This window comes from Oryx dammah, unplaced genomic scaffold, assembly GCF_014754425.2.
Source record: "Oryx dammah isolate SB20612 unplaced genomic scaffold, SCBI_Odam_1.1 HiC_scaffold_22, whole genome shotgun sequence".
Classification (NCBI taxonomy): Eukaryota; Metazoa; Chordata; class Mammalia; order Artiodactyla; family Bovidae; genus Oryx; species Oryx dammah.
In genome coordinates, this window is record NW_024070206.1 from 41184765 (window position 1) to 41207927 (window position 23163).

The 23163-nt window shown below is 42.5% G+C and overlaps 1 protein-coding gene across 2 annotated transcripts in view; it reads left to right on the forward strand.

The window, feature by feature from the left end:
- Positions 1-23163, forward strand: part of FHOD3 (formin homology 2 domain containing 3) — a 527184-nt gene that overhangs the window by 389936 nt on the left and 114085 nt on the right. For both annotated transcript variants that reach the window (XM_040264875.1, XM_040264876.1), the window contains one exon: positions 2559-2672. In XM_040264875.1, the coding sequence (XP_040120809.1) occupies positions 2559-2672 (114 nt within the window). The remainder of the gene's footprint in view (positions 1-2558; positions 2673-23163) is intronic.

Below are 23163 nucleotides of genomic sequence, written 5' to 3' on the forward strand. Positions count from 1 at the left end.
TAGAGAAGCTAAAGGAGGGGAAATGACTCTCTGCTTGTTTTATTTCCATAATGTTTTTGAGACATAATTTTAGTAAAGTGATCCTGTTAAAACATTCTCCGGGATGCCCACTTTTGGTCTGGAAGGGGATGGTTTTAGATGCTTGTGTAGAATAACCAGCTCAGTGTCCAGATGGCTGGGTGATGCAGGGCTGAAACCAGAGCACGGAGCCTGTCTCCTGGAGGATCCCAAGGTCTGGGGTAGCTTCCTTCCCTCCTGAGCAGGGCCCACTGCCTCTGCTTCTCTCCTCTTTCCTGCTGGGCTTTTTCTCCCTTCTCTGCTGCTTCCTTTCTTTCATATCATCTTGTTCTTTGCTTTTCTCTCTTCTCTGTGGCCTATGATTTAGGGACCCTCTTTTATTTTAATTTTTTTATTGAGATGTAATTGACATAATGGGTTCCCTGTGACTCAATGGTAAAGAATTTGCCTGCCAGTGCAGGAGACACAGGAGACGTGGGTCCAATCCCTGGGTCAGGAAGATCCTCTGGAGAAGGCAATGGCAACCCACTCCAGTATTCTGGCCTGATAAATCCCATGGACAGAGGAGCCGGGCAGCCTACAGTCCATGGGGTCACAAGAGTCATTCACAATTTAGGCACTAAACCACCACCACCACTTGAAAAATCAAGCCAACACTCACTCAGAGAAGAAGCAGTTAACCTGCTGGACAGGCAGTGTGTTGGGACTTTTAAGAGATGAGAAGATGAATGCCCGGAAACCAAGTGCCATGAAGATGGTGTGTTGACGGGGGAGAGTGGTGGGGTAGCATTGTGAGTCCCCATCTGCCTGCCAGGGTGCCTGGTACTCAGCACAAGCTGACTCATGATAGCAGAAAGACAAATAAGAAGACAACACAGCAGACTTAGCAACCCAAGATAGACTGGGGGTAATGTGAGCATTTCAGGTTCTATTATAGTAATTCATTAAGGAAATCTGAAATTTTACTTCTGTATTCCACTTTTTGAAATAGATCTTTATTTTATGCTTTCTTCTATACATTCTCTTTTACCTTTGAGGATATTTTTTACAATTGTAATCAAATTTACTGTGTAATATTATAAACTGATGTTGCGTGCAGCATGTGTGCAGATATAAACACACTATGAACACATGCCATGTTTTCACTTATAAATTGGCAGTCATTTTTAGTGGTTGCATAACATTCCATCAGTGGGTGTTACATCATACTTTCTTATCCTCACACTGTTACCTAGTTGGGTAGTTTCCAGTTTTTTGCCATGATCTCAGTGAGGCGCCAGTGAGAATCTTCCTGTGTAATGCTTTTAGGATATAAATCACCGTAAGTAAGGTAATGTTAACTTCCCCAAAAGTAGACTTATTTGGTCAGTGGATATCCATATTTTGAGATAAATGGCTTCCTAGAATGGTTAGTACTGATTCTCTTGGTGGGAACGTGTACTGGATTCACTGTGTATGGGAAGGTCTCTGGGCACTTTCATCATAGCAATCCCTGGAGTCCCACACACTCCGGTAGTGACTCCTAACCAAGTTAGAAGAAAGAGACAGCCCTGCCCTGTTACTGAATAGGTTGTAAGACAAAGCTCTGCTGATAATAGCTAAATCCACCTTAGCTAAAGAACAGCTATTCTGAAAAAACAAGAAAACTGTAGACTTTAACAAATCCTGAAACTTGTCAGGGTTGACTGGGAGATGATAAAAGCTCGTTGAAACTTAGTGGCTGTCATTTTGGTTCTGAGGACGTGTTGGGTGAAAACACTGGATATGTGCACCTCTAAGCGGCGGGCCAGCCTAGAAGGTCAGGAGACAGTTGTTCCTTGATTGCTGGGCATGCAATGAGACTATGGCGTCTAGTGGATGAAATTGATTCAGAAACACCTCAAGGAGAATTTTTTAGTAAGATGTTTCCTTAGTCAGTTGTCTGATGTTTTCTGCAGACCGTTGATGGAATTAACACTAATTGTGCCTCTACCAGAGAAGGAAACGGCAACCCACTCCCATGTTCTTGCCTGGAGAATCCCAGGGACGGCAGAGCATGGTGGGCTGCCGTCTATGGGGTCGCACAGAGTCGGACACGACTGAAGCGACTTAGCAGCAGCAGCAGCAGTACCACCACCAGGGCTTCTCCGGTTTCTCAGCGGTAGAGAATCCACCTGCAGTGCAGGAGATGCAGGTTTGATCCTAGAAGCAAGAAAAATTAAATCTTCATGATTCATTTCAAAGCAATTTGGATTCTATTTATGTTAGCAACTAGTTTTAATGTACACTTAGAAAGGAAACATAAGGATTTTGTTTAAGCCCTTTGTCATAACCCTCTACTTAGCAGTTTGGGACTTTAGGAAGCTTCTCTAATAAGAAATAATAAAAATGAAGAAGTTAGTAAGTTTCTTTAAGTTAGGGGGATCACTAACAGTGCTACCTTTTCTAGACCTGTTTTTCTTCTAAAAATTAAGACAGTTTACCGAGTGTTATTCATCTAGTGACTTGTACTCATTTCTCTGTCCCTCCCTGCCCCCAACTTAACCCTCTGTACTCTTCAGATATAGCAGCTTTGGCAACAACTCTCATCACTCCTCGAGACCCTCATCTGGATCCAGCGTGCCCACCACCCCCACGTCATCCCTCTCGCCCCCACAGGAGGCCAGGCCTGAAAGGTGGGTTGCATGTACTGACTGCTTCCTTGTCCTCAAGCAAAGGGAATCAGTTTAAGAGTGCCCAGAGGAAATTTGGGATGGACATGTACCCACAACTGTATTTAAAATGGATCACCAACAAGGACTCACTGTACGGGACAGGGAACGCTGCTCCATGTTACGTGGTGGCCTGGGTGGAAGGGGAGTTTGGAGGAGAATGGATACATGTATATGTATGACCGAGTCCCTTCACTGTTCACCTGAAACTATCATGACATTATTTGTTCATCAGCTATACCCCATTACAAAATAAAAAAGGTTTTTTAAAAAAGAGTGCCCAAAACAAAAGTATAAATTAAAAAAAAATCTGAAATATTTCCCTTGACAGAGTATAGTCCAAAGGTAAGACTGTTTTCTCTCTTTCACACTGTACTATGTAACGATCTTATTAGAGGTGGTAGTTTATTGTTAATACTGTCTTATCTCTCAGCATACTAAAGATAGTTACACAACTTTGTTCTTAAATATTTAAATGTGAATGTTTTGATTCACCCCTTAAAAACTGTTTTAGATTTTGTGTTAACCCTGCAATTTGTGTTATACATATCCGTTTTCGCCTTTGAATGATTCATTCGATGTAAATCAGGAGGTAGTGGGCCCTTTAAGGTGTTGTTTTATTAATCCAGGACCTACCAGAAAACAAATGAATTATATGGGTCCGTGGATGGAATTTAACTTGGCAAGAGTATTAATTAGACCACCAGAAAGGAACTTATTATTACTCCTAGAAGCAAGGGATTGCACAAGGATGTGTTTACAAGGGAAAGGTAAGGCCTGTAATTTCAGAACAATAAAAAATGGTTTCCCTTATATGGCAAGAGCACTGAGTTAGAGGAGACTGGCTAGGGTTCCAGTTCTCTCACTGAGAAGTTATTTAATCCCTGAGGGTATGTGCTGATTATGTCAACCCTCACCTTAGAGGGTGGTTTTCTGAGCAGATGATAAAGTACACTTGAACCCCACTGTGTGAGTCCAGTGAAAGTGACAATGTACAATGATGAGATATAATGTCTAGCAGCTCGTGAATGATCAGAAATTCAGAAATGAGCAATTCACAGAGGTCATTTGCCTCTAATCCTAAATTTAAAACAAATCCATATTTGCATGGTCTCCAGTATATTCTGAAGGGTGTTTTGCTGACTAGAGATTTTGGAAGAAATGGGTTGCCTGGCCGCACACCACCTTTAATTTCTAAAATGGTACCTAAACCCCCTGGTGTCAGACTCCCAGGGGGCACAATCCAGTGTGGCTGTGAGCTGGTCACATCTGGCCTCGGCTTGGTCCTGGTCATAAGGTAACAGATGGATTGCCATGAAATCTCTGCTTTTCACCCTAGGGCACTTGTTCTGGGGATCAGCTGAGGTCTCCTGTGCTCCTAGAGAGGTCACCCGGAAAGAGAACCTTTGTCCTATGGGATGTGAGATTTGAGGGTGCAGTGAGGAATATTAGAGTCTGACCTGATATTACTTCGCTTCTCTCACACTTGCTAGGTTTCCAGCTCCTTAGGAGCAAGGAAGTAGGTTTCATTCATTGCTATAGTTCCTGGGGCTAGACTGTGGAAGAGTCGAGGTGAATGCCAGTTGAAGGATCCAGGTGAATTATCCACTCATTGTGGACAATTTAAGGTTGAGAAATTGGAAGGACAGGAGGTCCACGGGTTTCCCAAGCCTTTGCCTTTGGGGGAGCGTTGTTCCCAGGTCCTAATGGGGAAACCCAGGTCCCGTTTGAGCTGGAAGGTCCGGGAGCTCAGGACCCTGAAGGACTCCTGCCTGTGCCTCTTTCCTGCTGAGGCTAGCTGAGTGTCCCCTGAGGGGCTGGGGGGATTTAGAGGGGGAGGGAGAAGAGGGGCTGGATCCCAGAAACCCTTGAGTGCCCTGGAGGAGGCTGGACTTCATCCCAAGGCCCTGGGCTGTTAGGGTTTTGAAACAGCTGGTGCCGTGAACTAATTGGTCCACAGTGCAGGTGGAGCCAGTGGGGCGAAGCTGCCTCTAAGTAGGAGAGAGGTGACCCTGCCCGGGAACGGCAGAGGCCTCGGGGCTGGAAAGGAGCTGCGGTTTGTGCAGACTTGGCTGCTGCTGGGAGGGTGGACACAGGGGAGCCTGCAGACGTTAGAAACGGAACCGAGATGGAAGATGCGGGCCGAGAAGCAGAGCGAGGATGGAGGTGTTCAGCTTGGGGTGCACACGGCCTGAGGAGTCTGTCTGACACCCCGGGAGATGCTCCGGTGCTGGTGGGGTGAGGACTTCGTGGTCCTCGGTTTGAAAGAAGCACTGGGTTGAAATCCCTCAGAGGGAGCCGGCATGCTGAGACCCTGTCGCTGGGTGGCAGCCGAGGCAGGGACCCCTCCTGTTCTGAGCTGCCTCTTCTCCCCTGTGTGCTGCTGCCGTAGGAAGTTCACTGTATCACTGTATCCACCAGTGGGGAAAGCTACAGAGGGTTTCTTACTTCCTTTCCATTTGCATGATTTTTGTTTCAACCATCACCATCTGCGACTTTGAAACATCAGACGTGCCATTCCATTAAGGCCAGAAAGCCACCAGGACCGGCCACATCACCACTTTCTACTCTCACTTTGCCAGCTTATGTTTTGTGAGTATAAAAACCAATAAAAACGAGAGGCCCTAATTCCAAATCATATTCATATCTCACCACCCTAGCATGTTATGTCAGTCATATTTATAATATTTATTTTTATACAGCTTGACTTTTTCTTTCTTTTCTCTTCAACAACTGGATTCTTTGACTATCACCATAATCTATTTTTACATTTATAAATATTTTCTGTCTTATTAAGATACAGGATTGTTTTGACGGAGGTATATACTTCAGGAGGGTTTGTAAGATTTATCCTCGAGAGGTTTTATATACCCCTAATTATTGAAACTCAAAAGAAAATCTCTTAGGAAAAACATGGCACTCTTATGAACAATTGCATTTTTGCGATGAGAACCCAATTGTGCTGTCAGAACACTCTGGACAAATAAACAGCATGACAAGGCCCCATGCATTACTGGCGAGTTCTAGAAACCCTTTTCCTTGATTTGCAAACAGATTCACTTCCCTGAAGTCCTAGGAAAATCACGCCAACTAAAACACCCCTTCAGGCAGGTCAGCCCGCTTTGGGACTACAACTGGGCATTATTGTGAGTTTAGAGTTTTCATATTTTTCCCAAGCATATTAGTGTGTTGGATGTTAATAAAACTTGGAATGATAAATTGACCTAGAAAGGAAGAGCTGAAGAAACAATATACAAATTAAGTCAAGCAGGGGTATTAAAATGAACCCTTCTCCACATCTCCTGTTACAGCTTTGTTTACAGGGCTCTTTTAGAAACAGAGAGTGCAGCATTAACTTTCATGAAATTGCAGCTTGAGTTGTACCAAAACAAAACAAAATAAGAAGGCCAGAACCATTTGCAGAAGCCCTCAGGGATACAAGATGCAACTGTTTAATGAAAGCAGACTTCTAAAATGCTTCAATTTTGAAAATGTGCTTTTTGAGTGGAAACATTCTAAATATTTTCTTTTAAAAAGAAAACAAAATTACAAGAGTATTTGAACCATTCATCTTCAAGTATTCAAATAAAACAAACAGGCAGACAATCATCGCAGGGCAGTCACTGTGGCTCTGGCCTGAGCGCATCCTCTCTTGCATCCCTACCGCGACATCCCCCTCTGGTGGGCCTTTTCAGAAGTGGCAGCTGCACGCTTGTTTGGTGTTGTGACAGCGGCTGCTGAGGGAATTCAAGGGAACAGTGAGGCCAGTGCTGGGGGCTGAAGGTGCCTTGAGGCGGATCAGTCTTTGTGCTGGGGCTGGGAAGTAAGTGCTCTGGGAATGAGGCCCCTGTGCTGTGAGCTGGGGGTGGGTGGTCATGAGCAAGTGAAGATGCTTGAGAGAGCTCAGTGGGTGCACCTTGGAGACTTTAGGAGGCCAGGGAGGACTTCTCTATGGACCTGCCAGTACGTGCCTTAAGTACTTTTCCCTCTTACATTAGTGCTGTTGTCTACTGTAAATCCCAGTCACCTGCCTGCTTTACACACTAATGTCAGAAGTCCTTAATATATGTATGTGCCATTCTGAGTAGCTTCAGTGTGTCCAACTCTTTGCAACCCCATGGACTGTATCCCACCAGGCTCCTCTGTCCATGGGATTCTCCAGGCAAGAATACTGGAGTGGATTGCCATGCCCTCCTTCAGGGGATCTTCCTGACCCAGGGATTGAACCTGCATCTCTTATGTCTCCTGCATTGGCAGGTGGAGTCTTTACCACTAACACTGAGGCCCTAATATATGTTTACACATAGCTGATTCACAGTGTTGTACAGCAGAAACTAACACAACATTGTAAAGCAATTATATTCATTAAGTGTACATATACGTATGTAACAATGCTTCCCAGGCGGCACAGTGATAAAGAATCTATCTGCCGGTGCAGGAGATGTGGGTTCAGTCCCTGAGCCAAGAAGATCCCCTAGAGAAGGAAACAGCAACCTACTTCAGCATTATTGCCTGGGAAATCCCATGGACAGAGGAGCCTGGTGGGCTACAGTCTATAGGGTCACAAAGAGTTGGACACAAAATAAAAATCAAAGCTTAATTATTAAAAAAAATAAAAAAGAGTGCTTGTAAGTTTGGGAATTGTTTACCTTGTATAGTCATCCCAGCAGACTTTTTCTGACTTTCTGGAAGACTGTAAGCATAGATATTAGTAGTAATGCTTCCTTTAGAAATAAAATGGATAGTAAGGGATAAATAAACATTTAAAGCTGCAACTTTAAATTTTGTGTGTTATTGTTTATATGGGCCTTTCGTGTATGTAGTAGCATTTGAAAGGTGTGAAGGGTGCACAGTTTGAAAGTGAAGCTTCTTCCTACCCCGTTATTTTTCCCCAAAGCAAGGGCTCCTTGCAATTCCTAATGTGTACTTCCAGAGATATTTTATGTTAATGTCAGCATGTATATGTTTAATGTAGCTTTACACAAATAGTAACACACTGTATAAACTACTCTGCATTCTGCTTTTTTTTTTTACTTAAAAATTTACCTTGGTTCTCTTTCCATTTTGTTGTTCAGTGACTAACTCAAGTCTGACTCTTTGCAACCCCATGGACTGCAGCATGCCAGGCTTCTGTGTCATCCACTGTCTCCTAGAGTTTGCTCAAAGTCACGTCCATTGAGTCAGTGATGCTATATAACCATCTCACCTTCTGCCGCCCTCTTCTCCTTTGCATTCAGTCTTTCCCAGCATCAGGGACTTCTCCAGTGAGTCAGCTCTTCACATCCAGTGGCCAAAGTATTATAGCTTGAGCTTCATCATTAGCATCAGTCCTTTCAATGAATACTCAGGGTTGATTTCCTTTAGAATTGACTGGTTTGATTTCTTTGCACTCCATGGAGTCCCACGGACTCAAAGGTCTTCTCTAGCACCACAATTTGAAAGTGTCAGTTTTTCGGCCCTGAGCCGCCTTCATGGTCCAGCTCTCACATGACTACCGGAATAACAAACGCTTTGACTATACATACTTTTGTTGGCAAAATCATGTCTCTGCTTTCGAATGTCTCTTTCCAGCTGCTCCATTCTTTTTAATACTTTGTTCTCTGGATGCCGTTTCATATACCCAATCATGTAACGATGGGCCCTAATGATACTGCAGTGTGATTCTTATCTGTGTGTCCTTTTGTATATGTGTGATTCTCTCTAGGACGAATGCCTAGAAATAGATTTAGTAAGTCAAGTTTTTGTATTTTTACAGTTTTGATCGGTTTTTGCCCAATTGCTCTTGGTGAAGATTGCACCAGTTTCGGTTCTCAGTTACAGTGTGTAAAAGACCTTGTGTTCCCAACCCCTCTGCCAAAGTTTTCATCCATTGCTCGCCGAGCAGTGAAGAGTTGTATGTTGTTAAAATTTAAATTTGTGTTTTCCGTTATGACTGAGCATGATTTCATATGTAAAGGCACCTGTCCTTTCCTGTGGATTTGTGCTTCATGATCACTGAGTTCTTTTTCTTACCGAGGTGTCCAGGTTCTTTATAAACTCCGGTAGGTGTACCTATTACTTTCCTCAGTCACTGGTCGTTTTACAACGTTTGGGTGCAGAACAATTTAAATTTTGGAATCACATTTATTAATCTTTTCTGTCTTCTGGGTTTTGCGTTCCTCGTGAGGACAGCTTTTTCTCCTATGGTGGAGGTGGTTTTGTTGCTAAGTCATGTCCGACTCTTGTGACCCCATGGACTGCAGCCGGCTAGGCTCCTCTGTCTGTGGGATCTCCCAGGCAAGAATACTGGAGTGGGGTGCCATTTCCTTCTCCAGGGGACCTTCCTGACCCAGGGATCAAACCTGTGTCTCCTGCATTGCAGGCAGATTCTTCACCAACTGAGCCACCAGGGAAGTCCCCTTTTCTCCCATGGTTTTTTCTAATCGTTGGATTGTTCGCCAAATGGTATTCAGACAAGTGAAAAAATTGTAGCTACAATTTTCTCCCATGGTTTCTTCTAATATTTTTGTAGCTACAGTTTTCACATGGGAATATTTTTTCTACCCGGGAAGTTATTTTGGCATATGGTGTGAGGCAGCAGTCAAAGTTACATTTTGTCACTTGTTTGAATACCATTTAGTGAACAGTTTTTCATTTCCCTGTCAGTTTGTTGTATACCAACAGCAATGCAGGCTTGTTTATATGTCTGTTCAAGCTCCTCCCATAGGAGCGTCTCCCATCTCCTCTGGTGCCCACCTTCTCAGATGGATCAACCATTTGAGGCTGTCAGGAGCCCTCTTTCTTCCCCAGTGTTTGGAATATGACTATATCATGTGCTACTCTTGAGAGTCCCTTGGACTGCAAGGAGATCCAACCAGTCCATTCTGAAGGAGATCAGCCCTGGGATTTCTTTGGAAGGAATGATGCTAAAGCTGAAACTCCAGTACTTTGGCCACCTCATGCGAAGAGTTGATTCATTGGAAAAGACTGTGATGCTGGGAGGGATTGGGGGCAGGAGGAGAGGGGACGACCGAGGATGAGATGGCTGGATGGCATCACTGACTCGCTGGACGTGAGTCTGAGTGAACTCCGGGAGTTGGTGATAGACAGGGAGGCCTGGTGTGCTGTGATTCATGGGGTCACAAAGAGTCGGACACGACTGAGCGACTGAACTGACTGACTGACTGACTGACCTTGAAACAGTCCTGCTATTTTTGTCGTCTGTTGCTGTGGGGTTTTATATGGTGATTGCCAACACTGGAATAAAGAGCACAGGGATATTTGGGGGAGCTGGGACCAAGCTGTTAGGATGAGGCTGGGAGCCTGACATGCTGAGCCTAAGTGCTGCCTTGTGAGAGCTCACTTCCTGTGACCCCTAGAATACCTGTCTCCAGCACTGATGTGGTAACTGCCCCCCTGGATGAAGGTCTCCTTTTCCATACATCGCCTGCCTACTTTCAGTTACTTTGGCTCTTGTAGTTCTCAGCTGCTTGCAGGCCGATCAAGCATTGCCCTGAGTATCACTGGCTGGTACCTGTATCTCCCTCATCCTGATTTCCTCCTCCATGTGGACTGCTCTGTATGGGTGTCTGGGTGCTTCTGGCTTCCTGTTCTGGTCTGCTTTGGCCTTTTATTATTTCTTGCCTTTGCTAGTATCTACATATGCCTTGAAGTTCTACTTGTCTGGTTTTCAAATCACTGCTTTTTCCGAATATATGATCCGTGTGTTTTTCTGGATCCCAAACACTTGCTGGCCATGTTCCATCACTTGGTCTACACAGTACTCTTCCAAAAGTTGTGTCAGTAGAGTTAAGAGCTCCATTGTCCAATGGGCTTTAGTTAAATTTTTATTTTTAATTTAAATTGATCGAAGTAGATGAAAAAAATCACTGAAAAAAATCCTGACTAGCACTTAAGTGGAACAAAAGGCATTGCCTTTCTTTGTGATTACAGTTAATGGCATAGAGCTCACAAAGGCCAACAGCAGAAAAAGATACCAACGCAGACAGATTCCCTACCATTCAAACCAAGAGGTGGTGAATCTGTGTGCTCCTTGCTCTGTGCACGAAGCAGGCTTTCTACTGGCATGCTGCTAGGTCCTGATAGCAATCTTGTTACAAACAAGGAGTTCCTGTAAGTCATAATATGGTCTTGATTAAGTAATTGTGTTACATCCAAAGTGCATGAGAGCAGAGGCACTCAGTTAACAGAGGGAGTTTGCAGAAGGGTCTGGCTTCCTGATGGCTTCATCAGTGACTGGACATTAGGGGACCTAGGTTCTGTGTCAGCCCACGTGGGTTTTGGATCTGACTCCTTCTCACCCCTCCTACCACCACAGATTTAGTCCAGGATCTATGTCATGCCTGGACTACATATTGCAGTGATGTGTGTCTCCTACACTTTCTGAGATACAGATCTGAGCAAGTGCCATTTCCTGCCCAGAAACCTTGGGTGCCTCCTACCACTTAACACCAAGCCTCACCTGAGCAGCATCATCTCTAGGATCTCTCACGTTTGGGTCCCGCATACACCTTGCAGCTTTGGCAGCCATCAGCACACCCATCCTCACTGTGCTTCAACCTCACAGAAATGCTGCCAGGCTCTCCCAAGGCCCCTTTCTCTCATATTTGCTCTGTCCTCTGACCAGCCTCCTCCTCTGCTCATTCAGTCACTTCCTTCTCATCCTCTAAGACCCAAGTAGGTGACATCTGCCTGTGAAACTCCTCTGACTTCCTCAGGCAGAATGAATTGTGACAATTGTTATGGGTTCAGGCACCTCAGTTTCAGCTCTCAGCCCTTGGAATCATTATGTGTTCATCCTTTTGTTTCTGAAATGGGGTTCACAAATGTACCGTGGTCTGCGGTAGTGAACCTGGGTTTCACAAAGCCATGGCATAAAGATGGTTCACCTTTCTGGACTGGGCGTTTGATTAAAGAGTCAGGGAAAATCTTTAAGATAAGCAGGACTGGAGAATCCACATGCATGTAAATTGTAAAGATAAAAGTGTTTGTTTTTGCATGGAAGCGCTTTCTGCTTGTCCCATGTTCTGCATCCCATGTCTGCATGTCCCAGCAGCCTTTTGACTGTTTCGCTCTTGAGTGGCAGCCATCTCTACATCTCTGTGGCATGAGATTCCCCTTTCTTCACTGCCCTTCTCCCACTTCTTTCTCAAATAACCAGGAGAACAAATGCATGAGCAGTTTTAACCTCTTGTTTCCTTCCTTTGGAAAGTGAGATTAGAGTAGATTTTTAAATTTTTATTTTGTTTTTTGGACATGCTACATGGCTTGCAAAATCTTAGTTCCCTGACCTCTAGCAGTAAGAACACTAGGTCCTGACCATTGGACTGTCAGGGAATTCCTAGGAATAGATATTTTTGTTTATGTATTTATTGATATTTTTAAATTAGGCAATTCTATCACCCTTGTTTACTTAAAGAGTGTCTATAGCAACCTTCCTACATGGTGTAGCTCAGTTGGTAAAGAAACTGCAGTACAGGAGACCTGGGTTCAATTCCTGGGTCAGGAAGATCCCCTGGAGAAGGGAATAGCAACCAACTCCAGTATTCTTGCCTGGAGAGTCCCATGGACAGAGGAGTCTGGGAGGCTACAGTCCATGGGGTCACAAGAGTCAGACATGACTTAGGGACTAAACCATCACCATCACCATAGCAACCTTGGAAAGTATTGATATATATATTTTACTTCTGTTGGGAAGCAAGAACATTCACTTGTGTGGAAGAGAGTTAGGTGAGATCTGTAACACGCAAGTCCGAATATCACTCATCAAAAGTACAGATTGAATAGCTCCACCCGTAGAGGTTCGACACTCAGGTGTCCTGTGCTATCAGCTGAGCCCGGCAGCACCTTCCCTGCTTGTCACCCTCTCCTAGTGGGACAGCTCCCGACATCCAGGTCTCCAGTTCTCATTGGCTACAGTGGTTTTGTACTGGCGTTGTACACAGATCACAGAGTGAAAATGGGTAGGAAGGATAGGGAAGAATTCTCCTTCAGAAAATGTATTTCTGGGTCCCTGATTCCATTTCCTTTCTTCCCACAAAGCCAGGCCATGAGTGAGTAAGTTTTACTATTATAGTGGAAGAGACTGGGTTTCTAAGTTGATTTTAGAAAGTGTATGTGTGCACACACATATATAGATAGAAATATAGATCAGTATCAGAGAAGGCAATGGCACCCCACTCCAGTACTCTTGCCTGAAAAATCCCATGGACAGAGGAGGCTGGTGGGCTGCAGTCCATGGGGTCGCTAAGAGTCTGACATGACTGAGCGACTTCACTTTCACTTTTCACTTTCATGCACCGGAGAAGGAAATGGCAACTTATTCCAGTGTTCTTGCCTGGAGAATCCCAGGGACGGCGGAGCCTGGTAGGCTGCTGTCTATGGGGTCGCAAGAGTCGGACACGACTGAAGCGACTTAGCAGCAGCAGCGTAGATCAGTATTTAGATAGCTAGATAGAGATAGAAACACACACACTCTCTAGTCTTTGTACAATCCTAGCACAAAACCATGGGGGCCGGTGATAGCTAGAAACCTGTTTGGGCCTGTGAACACATACAACACCCACCCCCCCCTCCCCACCCCACCCCATACTCATCCATTTCATTCAGTAGGTATTTATTGGATGCTTAGAATGGGCCGTGTATGCTGACCTAGGAGTCCAGCATTGACTGAATGAGACCCTGTCCCTGGCTTCATTGAGCTTATACCCTAGTGGCAGAAACAGAAGACAAACAAATGGTCGGCAAACAAATATTGTGAAGAAAAGGAACTTTCCTTGAGGAAGTGGAGAAAGAGAGGCCATCAGGGTGGGGACCCCAGCATGGGCCCTGCGTCCTCGTGACGGACACCTCTGGTAAGAGGTCTGGGAAACCGAGTCACCAATACAAGACAAATTGCACCTTGTCCCTCTCCCCTGAGAGGGCAGCGGGAGGGAAGGTAACGAGGGAGATAAGAAAATAGAGTGATTGTACATCTATAGTTAGGAGACTGTGTTTGGAAGATACATGTTCAGAGGAGAGGCGAGCATGCCGATGGGGGTGTGGGTGGGTGGCGAGGGGGTAAGTTGGCCTGGAGTGGAGAGGAACGGAGAAGACCAAAAGGATGGGCCTCAGTTCAAGCCAGCATGGCATGGAAAGTGGGACATGGGAGGGGCTTGTGCAATCAGTGCTTTTGGAAGCTGCCAGGAGAATATGTTAATCATGAAGCCAAATATAGGTGGATGTATGACGGAAAAGGACTGACCTTCTTCTGGCTAGAGGACTCACTTGGTCTTAGATGGGAGGGTGGGAAGTAAGACAGACAGGGCAAGAACTGCTGCATTCCTGGGTTCGGGGCCTGCAGAAGGGGCAGGAGGACAGGACAGAGCGTGACACCAGCCAGGCCGGGAGGATGGCATCATCCTTTGTGCGTGAGCCAGCACAGTCCGCGAGACAGCACAGGGGACCAGTCTCCACACGGCCGCGGGAGCCGTGCTGGTCCCTCCTGTGGCCGGGAAGCTCAGACCTGCACTGAAGTGGTGTGTGACCGGTTGGGGAGGAGAGAGTGGAAGGAATCTTTAAAACGACATTCCCGTCTTCGGTGACAGGATCCCCAGGGTTGTAGCAGTGTTGATGAAGAAAAGTTACCTGTTTCTTAGGTCTGCCTTGAACTTGCTTATTTCATCATGAAAGCTGGGATATGGCCCTGAAGGTGTGAAGAAGGTTCTGATATTTCCTTGTTTCAGGGCAAGCAAAATGCCTTTTATAGCTGGGCACATCCCAGAGTTTCCTCTTGTCCATGATCATTAGACTGGGTGACCCCAGTTTAATAAGCAGGTTGTGACAAGAGTCTCACCATTGCAGGAAACCATACTGCACCATTGAATTGCCATTTTATTATTATTATTGACATCTAAGTCTTCATATTAAATCACCTACTTGTGAATTAAGTGATAGTTTCAAATATCAATTTGTGAGATTAGTTTGAGTTTTGTTAATATTTAACCAGAGATTATGATTTATTTTTGATATAAGAAATGTAATATATAAGATATAATAACTTTATATGATATAGTAGATGTTATATTAGATATTATATAAGATAACATTATATAAGATATATTACATTGATATACTAAATGTAATATGTAAGATTTGCTTATATAAAGCAAATATGATTTGCTTCTTGTATGAAAAGATTTTACTCAACTCAAACTTACCAAAGGAGCATTTATTTTAAAACAGCGTTTGCAGTATGATTGACGTACAGAAAATTGCCCATAAGTTTGGACATATGTTTGGCCAGTGAAGCTATTACCACAATTGAGATAATGCTCAAATTTATTCCTCTAAAGCATTTTCTCACACCCTTTTGTGATTATGGCTGCCCTTCCCTATCCCCAAGCAACTACGGATGGCTTTCTGTCATTATAGATTAGTTTGCATTTCTGAGAATTTCATATAAATGTCATCATGCATTAAGTACCCTTGGAGAGGGTTTGGCTTTTTTTCAGTTAGTGTAATTGTTTTGAGACTCCTCTGTTTTGTTGCATGTTTCAGGAGTTAAGAGCTTTTTATTTCTGAGTAGTACTCAATTGGATAATTGTATCACAATTTATGTTTACCTCATGATTGATACTTGGGTTCGTTTCAGTTTCAGCTATGAATTGTTGTTGCTCAGTTACTAAGTCATGTCCAACTCTTTGCGACCCCTGTAGACTACGGCATACCTGGCTTCCCCATCCTTCACTGTCTCCTGGAGCTTGCTCAGACTCATGTCCATTGAGTTAGTGATGCCATCCAAATATCTCATCCTCTGTCACCCACTTCTCCTTTTGCCATCAATCTTTCCTGGCATCAGGGTCTTTTCCAATGAGTCGGCTCTTCACATCTGGTGGCCAAGGTGTATTGGAGCTTTAGCTTCAGTATCAGTTTTTTCAGTGAATATTCAGGATTGATTTCCTTTAGGATTGACTGGTTTGATCTTCTTGGCTATGAATAGTTGTATACAAATCTTTGTATGGAAATTTGCTTTAATTTCTTTTCGATAAATAAAAATGAAACGGCTCAGTCATATGGTAGGTGCATGTTTAGCTTCTTAAGTATTATTAAGTAAACGATCTTCCAAAATGGTTGTATACCAGAGTAGTACTGACCTCATAAAAGGAGATGAAATATCTTTCCTTCCTCTTCAACTTTCTATAAAAGTTTGTGTAGAACTGTTATTTCTTCCTTAAGTATTTCTTAGAATTCACCAGGGAAACTATCTGAGTAGCATTTTAAACTATGCATTCAGTACCTTTAATAGATGCTTCAGTTCAGTTCAGTTCAGTTGCTCAGTCGTGTCCGACTCTTTGCGACCTCATGAATTGCAGCACGCCAGGCCTCCCTGTCCATCACCAACTCCCAGAATTCACTCAGACTCAAGTCCATCGAGTCAGTGATGCCATCCAGCCATCTCATCCATCCTCTGTCGTCCCCTTCTCCTCCTGCCCCCAATCCCTCCCAGCATCAGAGTCTTTTCCAATGAGTCAACTCTTCGCATGAGGTGGCCAGAGTACTGGAGTTTCAGCTTTAGCATCAGTCCTTCCAAAGAACACTCAGGACTAATCTCCTTCAGAATGGACTGGTTGGATCTCCTTGCAGTCCAGGGGACTCTCAAGAGTCTTCTCAAACACCACAGTTCAAAAGCATCAATTCTTTGGCACTCAGCTTTCTTCACAGTCCAACTCTCACATCCATACATGACCACTGGGAAAACCATAGCCTTGACTAGACGGACCTTTGCTGGCAAAGTAATGTCTCTGCTTTTTAATATGCTATCTAGGTTGGTCATAACTTTCCTTCCAAGGGGTAAACGTCTTTTAATTTCATGGCTGCAGTCACCATCTGCAGTGATTTTGGAGCCCCCCAAAATAAAGTCTGACACTATTTCCACTGTTTGCCCATCTATTTCCCATGAAGTGATGGGACCAGATGCCATGATCTTTGTTTTCTGAATGTTGAGCTTTAAGCCAACTTTTTCACTCTCCTCTTTCACTGTCATCAAGAGGCTTATCTGATATCAATTCATATCAAGTCATCTATTTCTTCTTGAGTGACCATTAGTAGTTTTTGTCTTTCAAGGGATTTTTCCATTTCATCTAAGTTGTCTAGTTTCTTGGTGTAAAATTGCTCAAAATATTCCCTTATTCTTTTTTTTGCGATTTTGTTTATGTAGTTCTGACTGTGCTGGGTCTTCCTCGCTGGGAGGCTTTTCTCTAGCTGCAGCGAGCTGGGGCTGCTCTCTCGGCGTGGTGAGGGGGAACCCCTCTCTGGGGTGGCTTCTCATGGCGACGGCTTCTCTGGTTGCGGTGCGCAGGTTCCAGGTGCACAGGTTTCAGCGGTTGCAGCACGTGGGCTCATTAGTTGCAGTGCAGGCTCAGTAGCTGTGGAACATGGGCTTAGTTGTTGAGTCACGTGGGATCTTCCTGGATAAGGGATAGAACTGTTTCTCCTGAATTGGCAGGTGAATTTTTTACCACTGAGCCCACAAAGGTAGGCCTTATTATTCTTTTAAAGGCTGTAGAATCTGTAATGAAGTCACCTCTTTCAGTCCTAAAGTTTGTAATATTTGTCTTCTTTCTTTCTTTAAGGAATCTGGCTAGAGGTTTATTAATTTTATTGATTTCAAAGAATCAGCTTTTGGTGTTACTCAATTGTCTAATTTTTTTTGTTTGATTGATTTCTACTGTATATACTTTTCTGCTTACTTTTAGTTAAATTTGTTCTTATTTTTCTAAATTGGAAGATGAAGCCATTGTTTTGAGATTTATTGTCTTTTCTAATATAGGCATTTACTGTTATAAATTTTCTTCTAAGTATTGCTTTAACTGCATTCCACAGATTTTTAACAGGTTGTGTTTTTATTTTAACTTAGTTCAAAATGCCTTTTTAATTTCCCTTTTGATTTATCCTGTATCCATAGATTATTTCAGAGTATTTATTTAGCTTATAAATATTTGTGGATTTTCCAGGTCTTTGTTATTGATATCTAATTTAATAAAAATGGGGACAGAGAATTTTTTTTTTCCTTTATTTGGAAGGAGCATGTATTTGTATGGGAGAATATATTTTGTATGGCTTGAATCCTTTGAAATTTATAGAGCTTTATTTTATAGCCCAGAATATGGTCCATTGTTGCAAATGTTCTGTGTGCATTTGAAAAGTATCCTGATATTATTCGGTAGAATGTTTGATATGTTTTATATTTAAATTGGGTGGAATTAATTTTATATTTAAAGTGGGTTTTGTTTTGTTTTTGTAAACAGCTTATTGTTGAGTGTTGCTTTTTTTTCTTGAATCTGATTACCTCTGCCTTTTAATGGGGATGTTTGAGCATTTATATATAATGTGATTATCAACTTATGATTGATAAATTATTATTATGCTTGCTTTAAACAATCTATTATCTTTTAAGCATATTTAAACAATTATAAATATGCTTTGTGTTCACATATTTTATATTTTTATTGTTCTTTATTTCTTTGTGTAGATCAAGGTGCCTATGTGGTGTCATTTATCTTCTACTTGAAGGATTTTCTTTAACATTTCTTGTACTGAAGGTACACTGATGATAAGTTCCCTCTGTTTTTTATATGTCTGTAAAGGCCTTTATTTCTCCTTCAGTTTTTAAGGATAGAAAATTACATGTTGACAGGTTTTTTTCTTTCAGTGATTTAAAGATGTTTCTCTACTTTCTAGCTTTCATTGTTTCTGACAAATATTCTGCAACAGTTTTTGTACCCCTGCAAAAATATGTCATTTTTCCTCTGGCTGCTTTTAAGATCCTCTCTTTAGCATTGGTTTTAAAATTTTGATTTTGATGTGCCTTAGTGTAGTTTTCTTCATTAAAAAATTTTTTTTATGCTTGAGTTTTGTTGAGATTCTGTGGATTGTAATTTTATCAAAATGGGAAAATTTTCAGTGCTTATTTCTTTAAGTTTGGGGGTACTTTTCACTTCTTGTTTCTTTTGATAAGTTCAATTGCATATATATTGAGCAACTTGAAGCTTTACCAAAATTTATGAGTGCTCTATTGATTTTTTTCAGTCTTTTTTCTCATTGTTCATTTTCAGTAGTTTCTGTTTCTATGCAAGTTCATTATTTTTTCAAGTGTCAAGCACCTTTTCAGCTAGATTTTTAAAAAATTGAAGCATAATTGATGTACAGCATTATATCAGTTTCAGGTGTACAATGTAGTGGTTCAACATTTGTATACATTGCAAAAGGGTTAACATCAAAAGTCTAGATATGATCTGTCGCTTTCAAATATGAAGTACAGCATTATTAACTGTAGTTATATTCCCATGACTTATTTATTTTATATTTGGAAGTTTTCATCTCTTAATACCCTGCACCTATTTTGTCTAACTCCTCGCCCTCCTCTGGCAACCACCAATGTGTGTACTTTATCTATGAGCTTGTTTAGTGTATTCATTTGAATTTTTTTTTTTAGATTCTACAAATGAATGAAATTATATGATATCTGTCTTTCTGTATCTTATTTCATAGTGTTCTTCTGTGTTATCACAAAAGCAAGATTTTATTCTTTTTGTGACTGAATAATATTCCATTGTGTAATATACACCACATATCCTTTATCCATTTCACCCATCAGTGAACATTTAGATTTCTACATCTTGCCTGTTGTAAATAATGATCAATGAACATAGGGATGCATGTATCTTTTCAAATTAGTCTTTCTGTTTTCTTTGGATAAATATCTAGAAATGTAAGTTCTGGGTCATACGGTGGTTCTGGTTTTAATTTTTTGTAGGAACATCCATACTCTTTTCCATAATGGCTGCAACAACTTACATTTTACCAACCGTGAATAAGGGTTCCCTTTTCTCCGCATTCTTGCCAACACTTGTTATTGCCTATCCTTTTGATAAGTCTTTCTTTTTTTTTTTTTTAATTTATTTATTTATTTTTAATTTTTACTTTACAATTCTGTATTGGTTTTGGCATAGATTGACATGATAAGTCTTTCTGACAGGTGTGAAATAATGCCTAACTGATGATTAGTGATATTGAGCATCCTTTCACGTGCCTGTGGTCCATCTTTACGTCTTTGTTGGGAAAAGTCTGCTAGATCATCTGAACTGAGCTCTTTTCTATACCTTTCCTGTCTGAACATGTTCACAGTTTGTTTAACTTCTTGTATCTATGGCCTATATTCATAATAACTTTTAATGTTTTAGCCTTCTAGTTCTACCGTCTGTGTCATTTCTGAATTGTTTTCAGTTGATTGATTTTATTTCTTCTTTATCGGTTATTTCTTAATAGATGCCACACCTTGTAAATTTCTCTCTTTTTGGGGGGCGGGGATTTCTATAAACATTCTTCAGCTTCATTCTACAGTGTAATTGATTCAGAAAGTTTGATTCTTGCAGGCCTTGTGTTTTTGCTATGTTTAATCCAGTATTTTACCACTGTTGAGGCAATGATCTTCTTACAACTTTAACTCATGCCCCCTGACCCTTCGGCTTCTGCTTCTCCTTCTCCCTAGTGGCTCAGATGGTAAAGAATCTGCCTTCAATGTGGGAGACCCCACTCCAGTATTCTTGCCTGGAGAATTCCATGGACAGAGGAGCCTGGTGGGCTATAGTCCATGGTGTTGCAAAGAGTCAGGCACAACTAAGTGACTAACACTTTCAGTTCCTCTCAACTACATATTATTTTCCTACCTCCCAGTTCCAAGTCCTGCACACATGACTATGATTAGCTTGGCCTTCTACACCAAAAGCCTCACACACCACTAGACAGCTTGCCTTTGGATGAACTGCCTTTGGGGAGGAACCTACCGTATTCACTCAGCTGTTGCCAGGGCACAGGGTCCTACGCATAAGACATTATCTCAGCAGGCCCTCATCATGTGTTTTCCCTTAGAGAATGGGCTGAGCATGTAGACGCATAGAGACTAGTGTGTACGGTTGTATCTGACTTGATACATCCTTATTATTCAGCATCTAATTCATTTACCAGGTGACTCATCATGCATCTCTTCTAAGTGTCAGGAGACAGGGACAAATTAGAAAACAGGATCCGGCCTAGAAAGTTAGACTGCAGGAGGAAATATAGTAACATATGCGGAAATGATGAAGACCAAATTTAGGGTAGTGGTCATTTTTAGGAAAGAAATGAAAATAAAATTTAAACTGATGCATGTACTGTGGCAAGTACTACACAAATGGTACTTTACTAAGTACCCATGGTGTGGGGAGGGGAGGAATATAGGTCAACATGAGGGCTCCAGCCTGACAGGCCTGTTTAAAAAGCTTAGCTCTGCTACATCCCGAACTTTTCTGTGCCTCTATTTTCTCATCTATAAAGGAGATAATAACAGAGCTTAGTACAAGAAGTTGTACTGATTAAAAGAGCCATTTTGTGCAAGATAATTGGCACACTGTGTTGTCTCCATAAATGTTCACTCATTACAAACCGTATTTCAGTGCAGTCGAGTTCCTGCTCCAGACGTCCCAGAAAGGGAGGCCTGAACCAGATGGGATTTCTGGGGTAGTTCCTAGAGCCTTTTGCATCCAAGATTAAATATTGCAATTCCTCTTGCTCAGAGTATATCATCCACTCCCTTGCAAAACCTCTCTGGCCTCTGGCCACCTGCATTCTTATGTGGCTTCACTTGGTTGCAGCTGCCTTGGGTGTAACTTAGATGACTTCAGCTTCCCAGGTGCATTCCTGGTGGCATGCAGTACTCATCACAGACCCAGCTCGGAGCCATGACAAAAAGGTTCGGATCAAACCCATAGCCCACTGTAGCCCCTCACGCTGAGAACTGCCACTGTCGTATTCCAGATCTGGCCTTGGAGACCACAGCTCAGACCTTCCTCTGTGTTTGTAGATTTTCCACTCCCAACATAAAGTGATGTCTGTTGAGTGCCTACTGTGACCCAGATGCTGTTCCAAGCAGGCTCCTACATACACTCTCACATAATATGGAGTATTATTATCTCCATTTTACAAGCAGGTAAACTGAGGCTCAGGGAGGTTAACTGACTGGCCATACTCAGGTTTTCTCAATCTAAAGCCCTGCATTTAATTCTTTTACACCACAGCTGGTCCCTAGGCTGGCCAAGATTAAACAGTGCAACAACTTCTAATCACTGTAGGCATTTTCCTGAAAGATTTCATATGAAAGGTAAAAATCTGTTAAGGATGCCTTTATAAAGAGAAAAATTCACCATACTAGCTTGAATTTTGGTATTTGGATATATCTGTTTTTAGCAATGATTTGGGATATTCCCTTTGTGTGGTTTGAATGCTTTCTAGCATTGATATTCTAGGTGAGCTTATTTCCAGAAACAGGATTCACAGGGCCAGAGTTCATACTCTCACATATTGGGCATATCTAGATAGAGGGAGTCCTAGGGAAATTTAATTTATTAATATTATATGTGTAACTCTTGGTTCCTAGTATGACCAAAATGGCTTCTGTGCATCCGGGACAGATAAGCTCATGGGGCCTTTTGGTCGTCCCTTCCAGCTTCAGGGATCTGTGTTAGGGCATCCAAGAGAATGGGTCTTGAGTTATAGAAGGCACTGTGCTTCACGTTAGGAGAAGAGGAACCAGTCTTCATTGCTTTGCCTTAGCATCTCACATCTTACTTCTGAAAGGAAAGAGCCTCCACGTGTTAACACTGCCCGATCGTACATTCACATGTACTCTCATGTCTGGCCTCAGACCCAGCATGAGGTCTTCCTTTGCAGGGTCCCAGTAGACAGGGGATCGTCTGCATTTCCCTTCCTTAGAGGCACCCGGGGAAGAAATGACAGCATCCGCTCAACAAGATGGAACCCTTTTTATTTTCCCAAGTTCTAATATTATTCTAATTTTAAACAAGCTCCAGTGTTCTCATCGAAAGGAAATGATGTTAACGAATGATATAGAGAAGCTTCACTGTGAACTCATTAGTATAGCCACTAATGACCCATTATTAAGTTACCATGCATGAAGTTTTTCCTGGAACAAGCTGATATATTTAGAAGAACAAATTAAAGTCAGAAGCGCAAGGGGAAATGGAAAGGTTCTTATTTTGTTCCTTACCCAAGAACTTCTCTCTCCTCCCTCTGAAAAGAGAACTCAAGACCCAAAGCTGCTGGTCCTTGAGACCACCACACAGGGCAGGCTGAGAGCTGAGCTATTAATAGAATCAGATTCACCTAAAATAATAGTCCTGTGTAGTGCATGTGTGCTAAATTGCTTCAGTCTTGTCTGACTCTGTGTGACCCTATGGACTGTAGGCCACCAGGCTCCTCTGTCCATGGGACTCTCCTGGCAAGAATAATGGAGTGGGCTGCCATGCACTCCTCCAGGGGATCTTCCCAACCCAGGGATCTAGCCCATGTCTCTTACGTCTAACCTGCCCTGGCAGGCCGGCTCTTTACCACTAGTGCCATCTGGGCAGCCCCAGTCCTA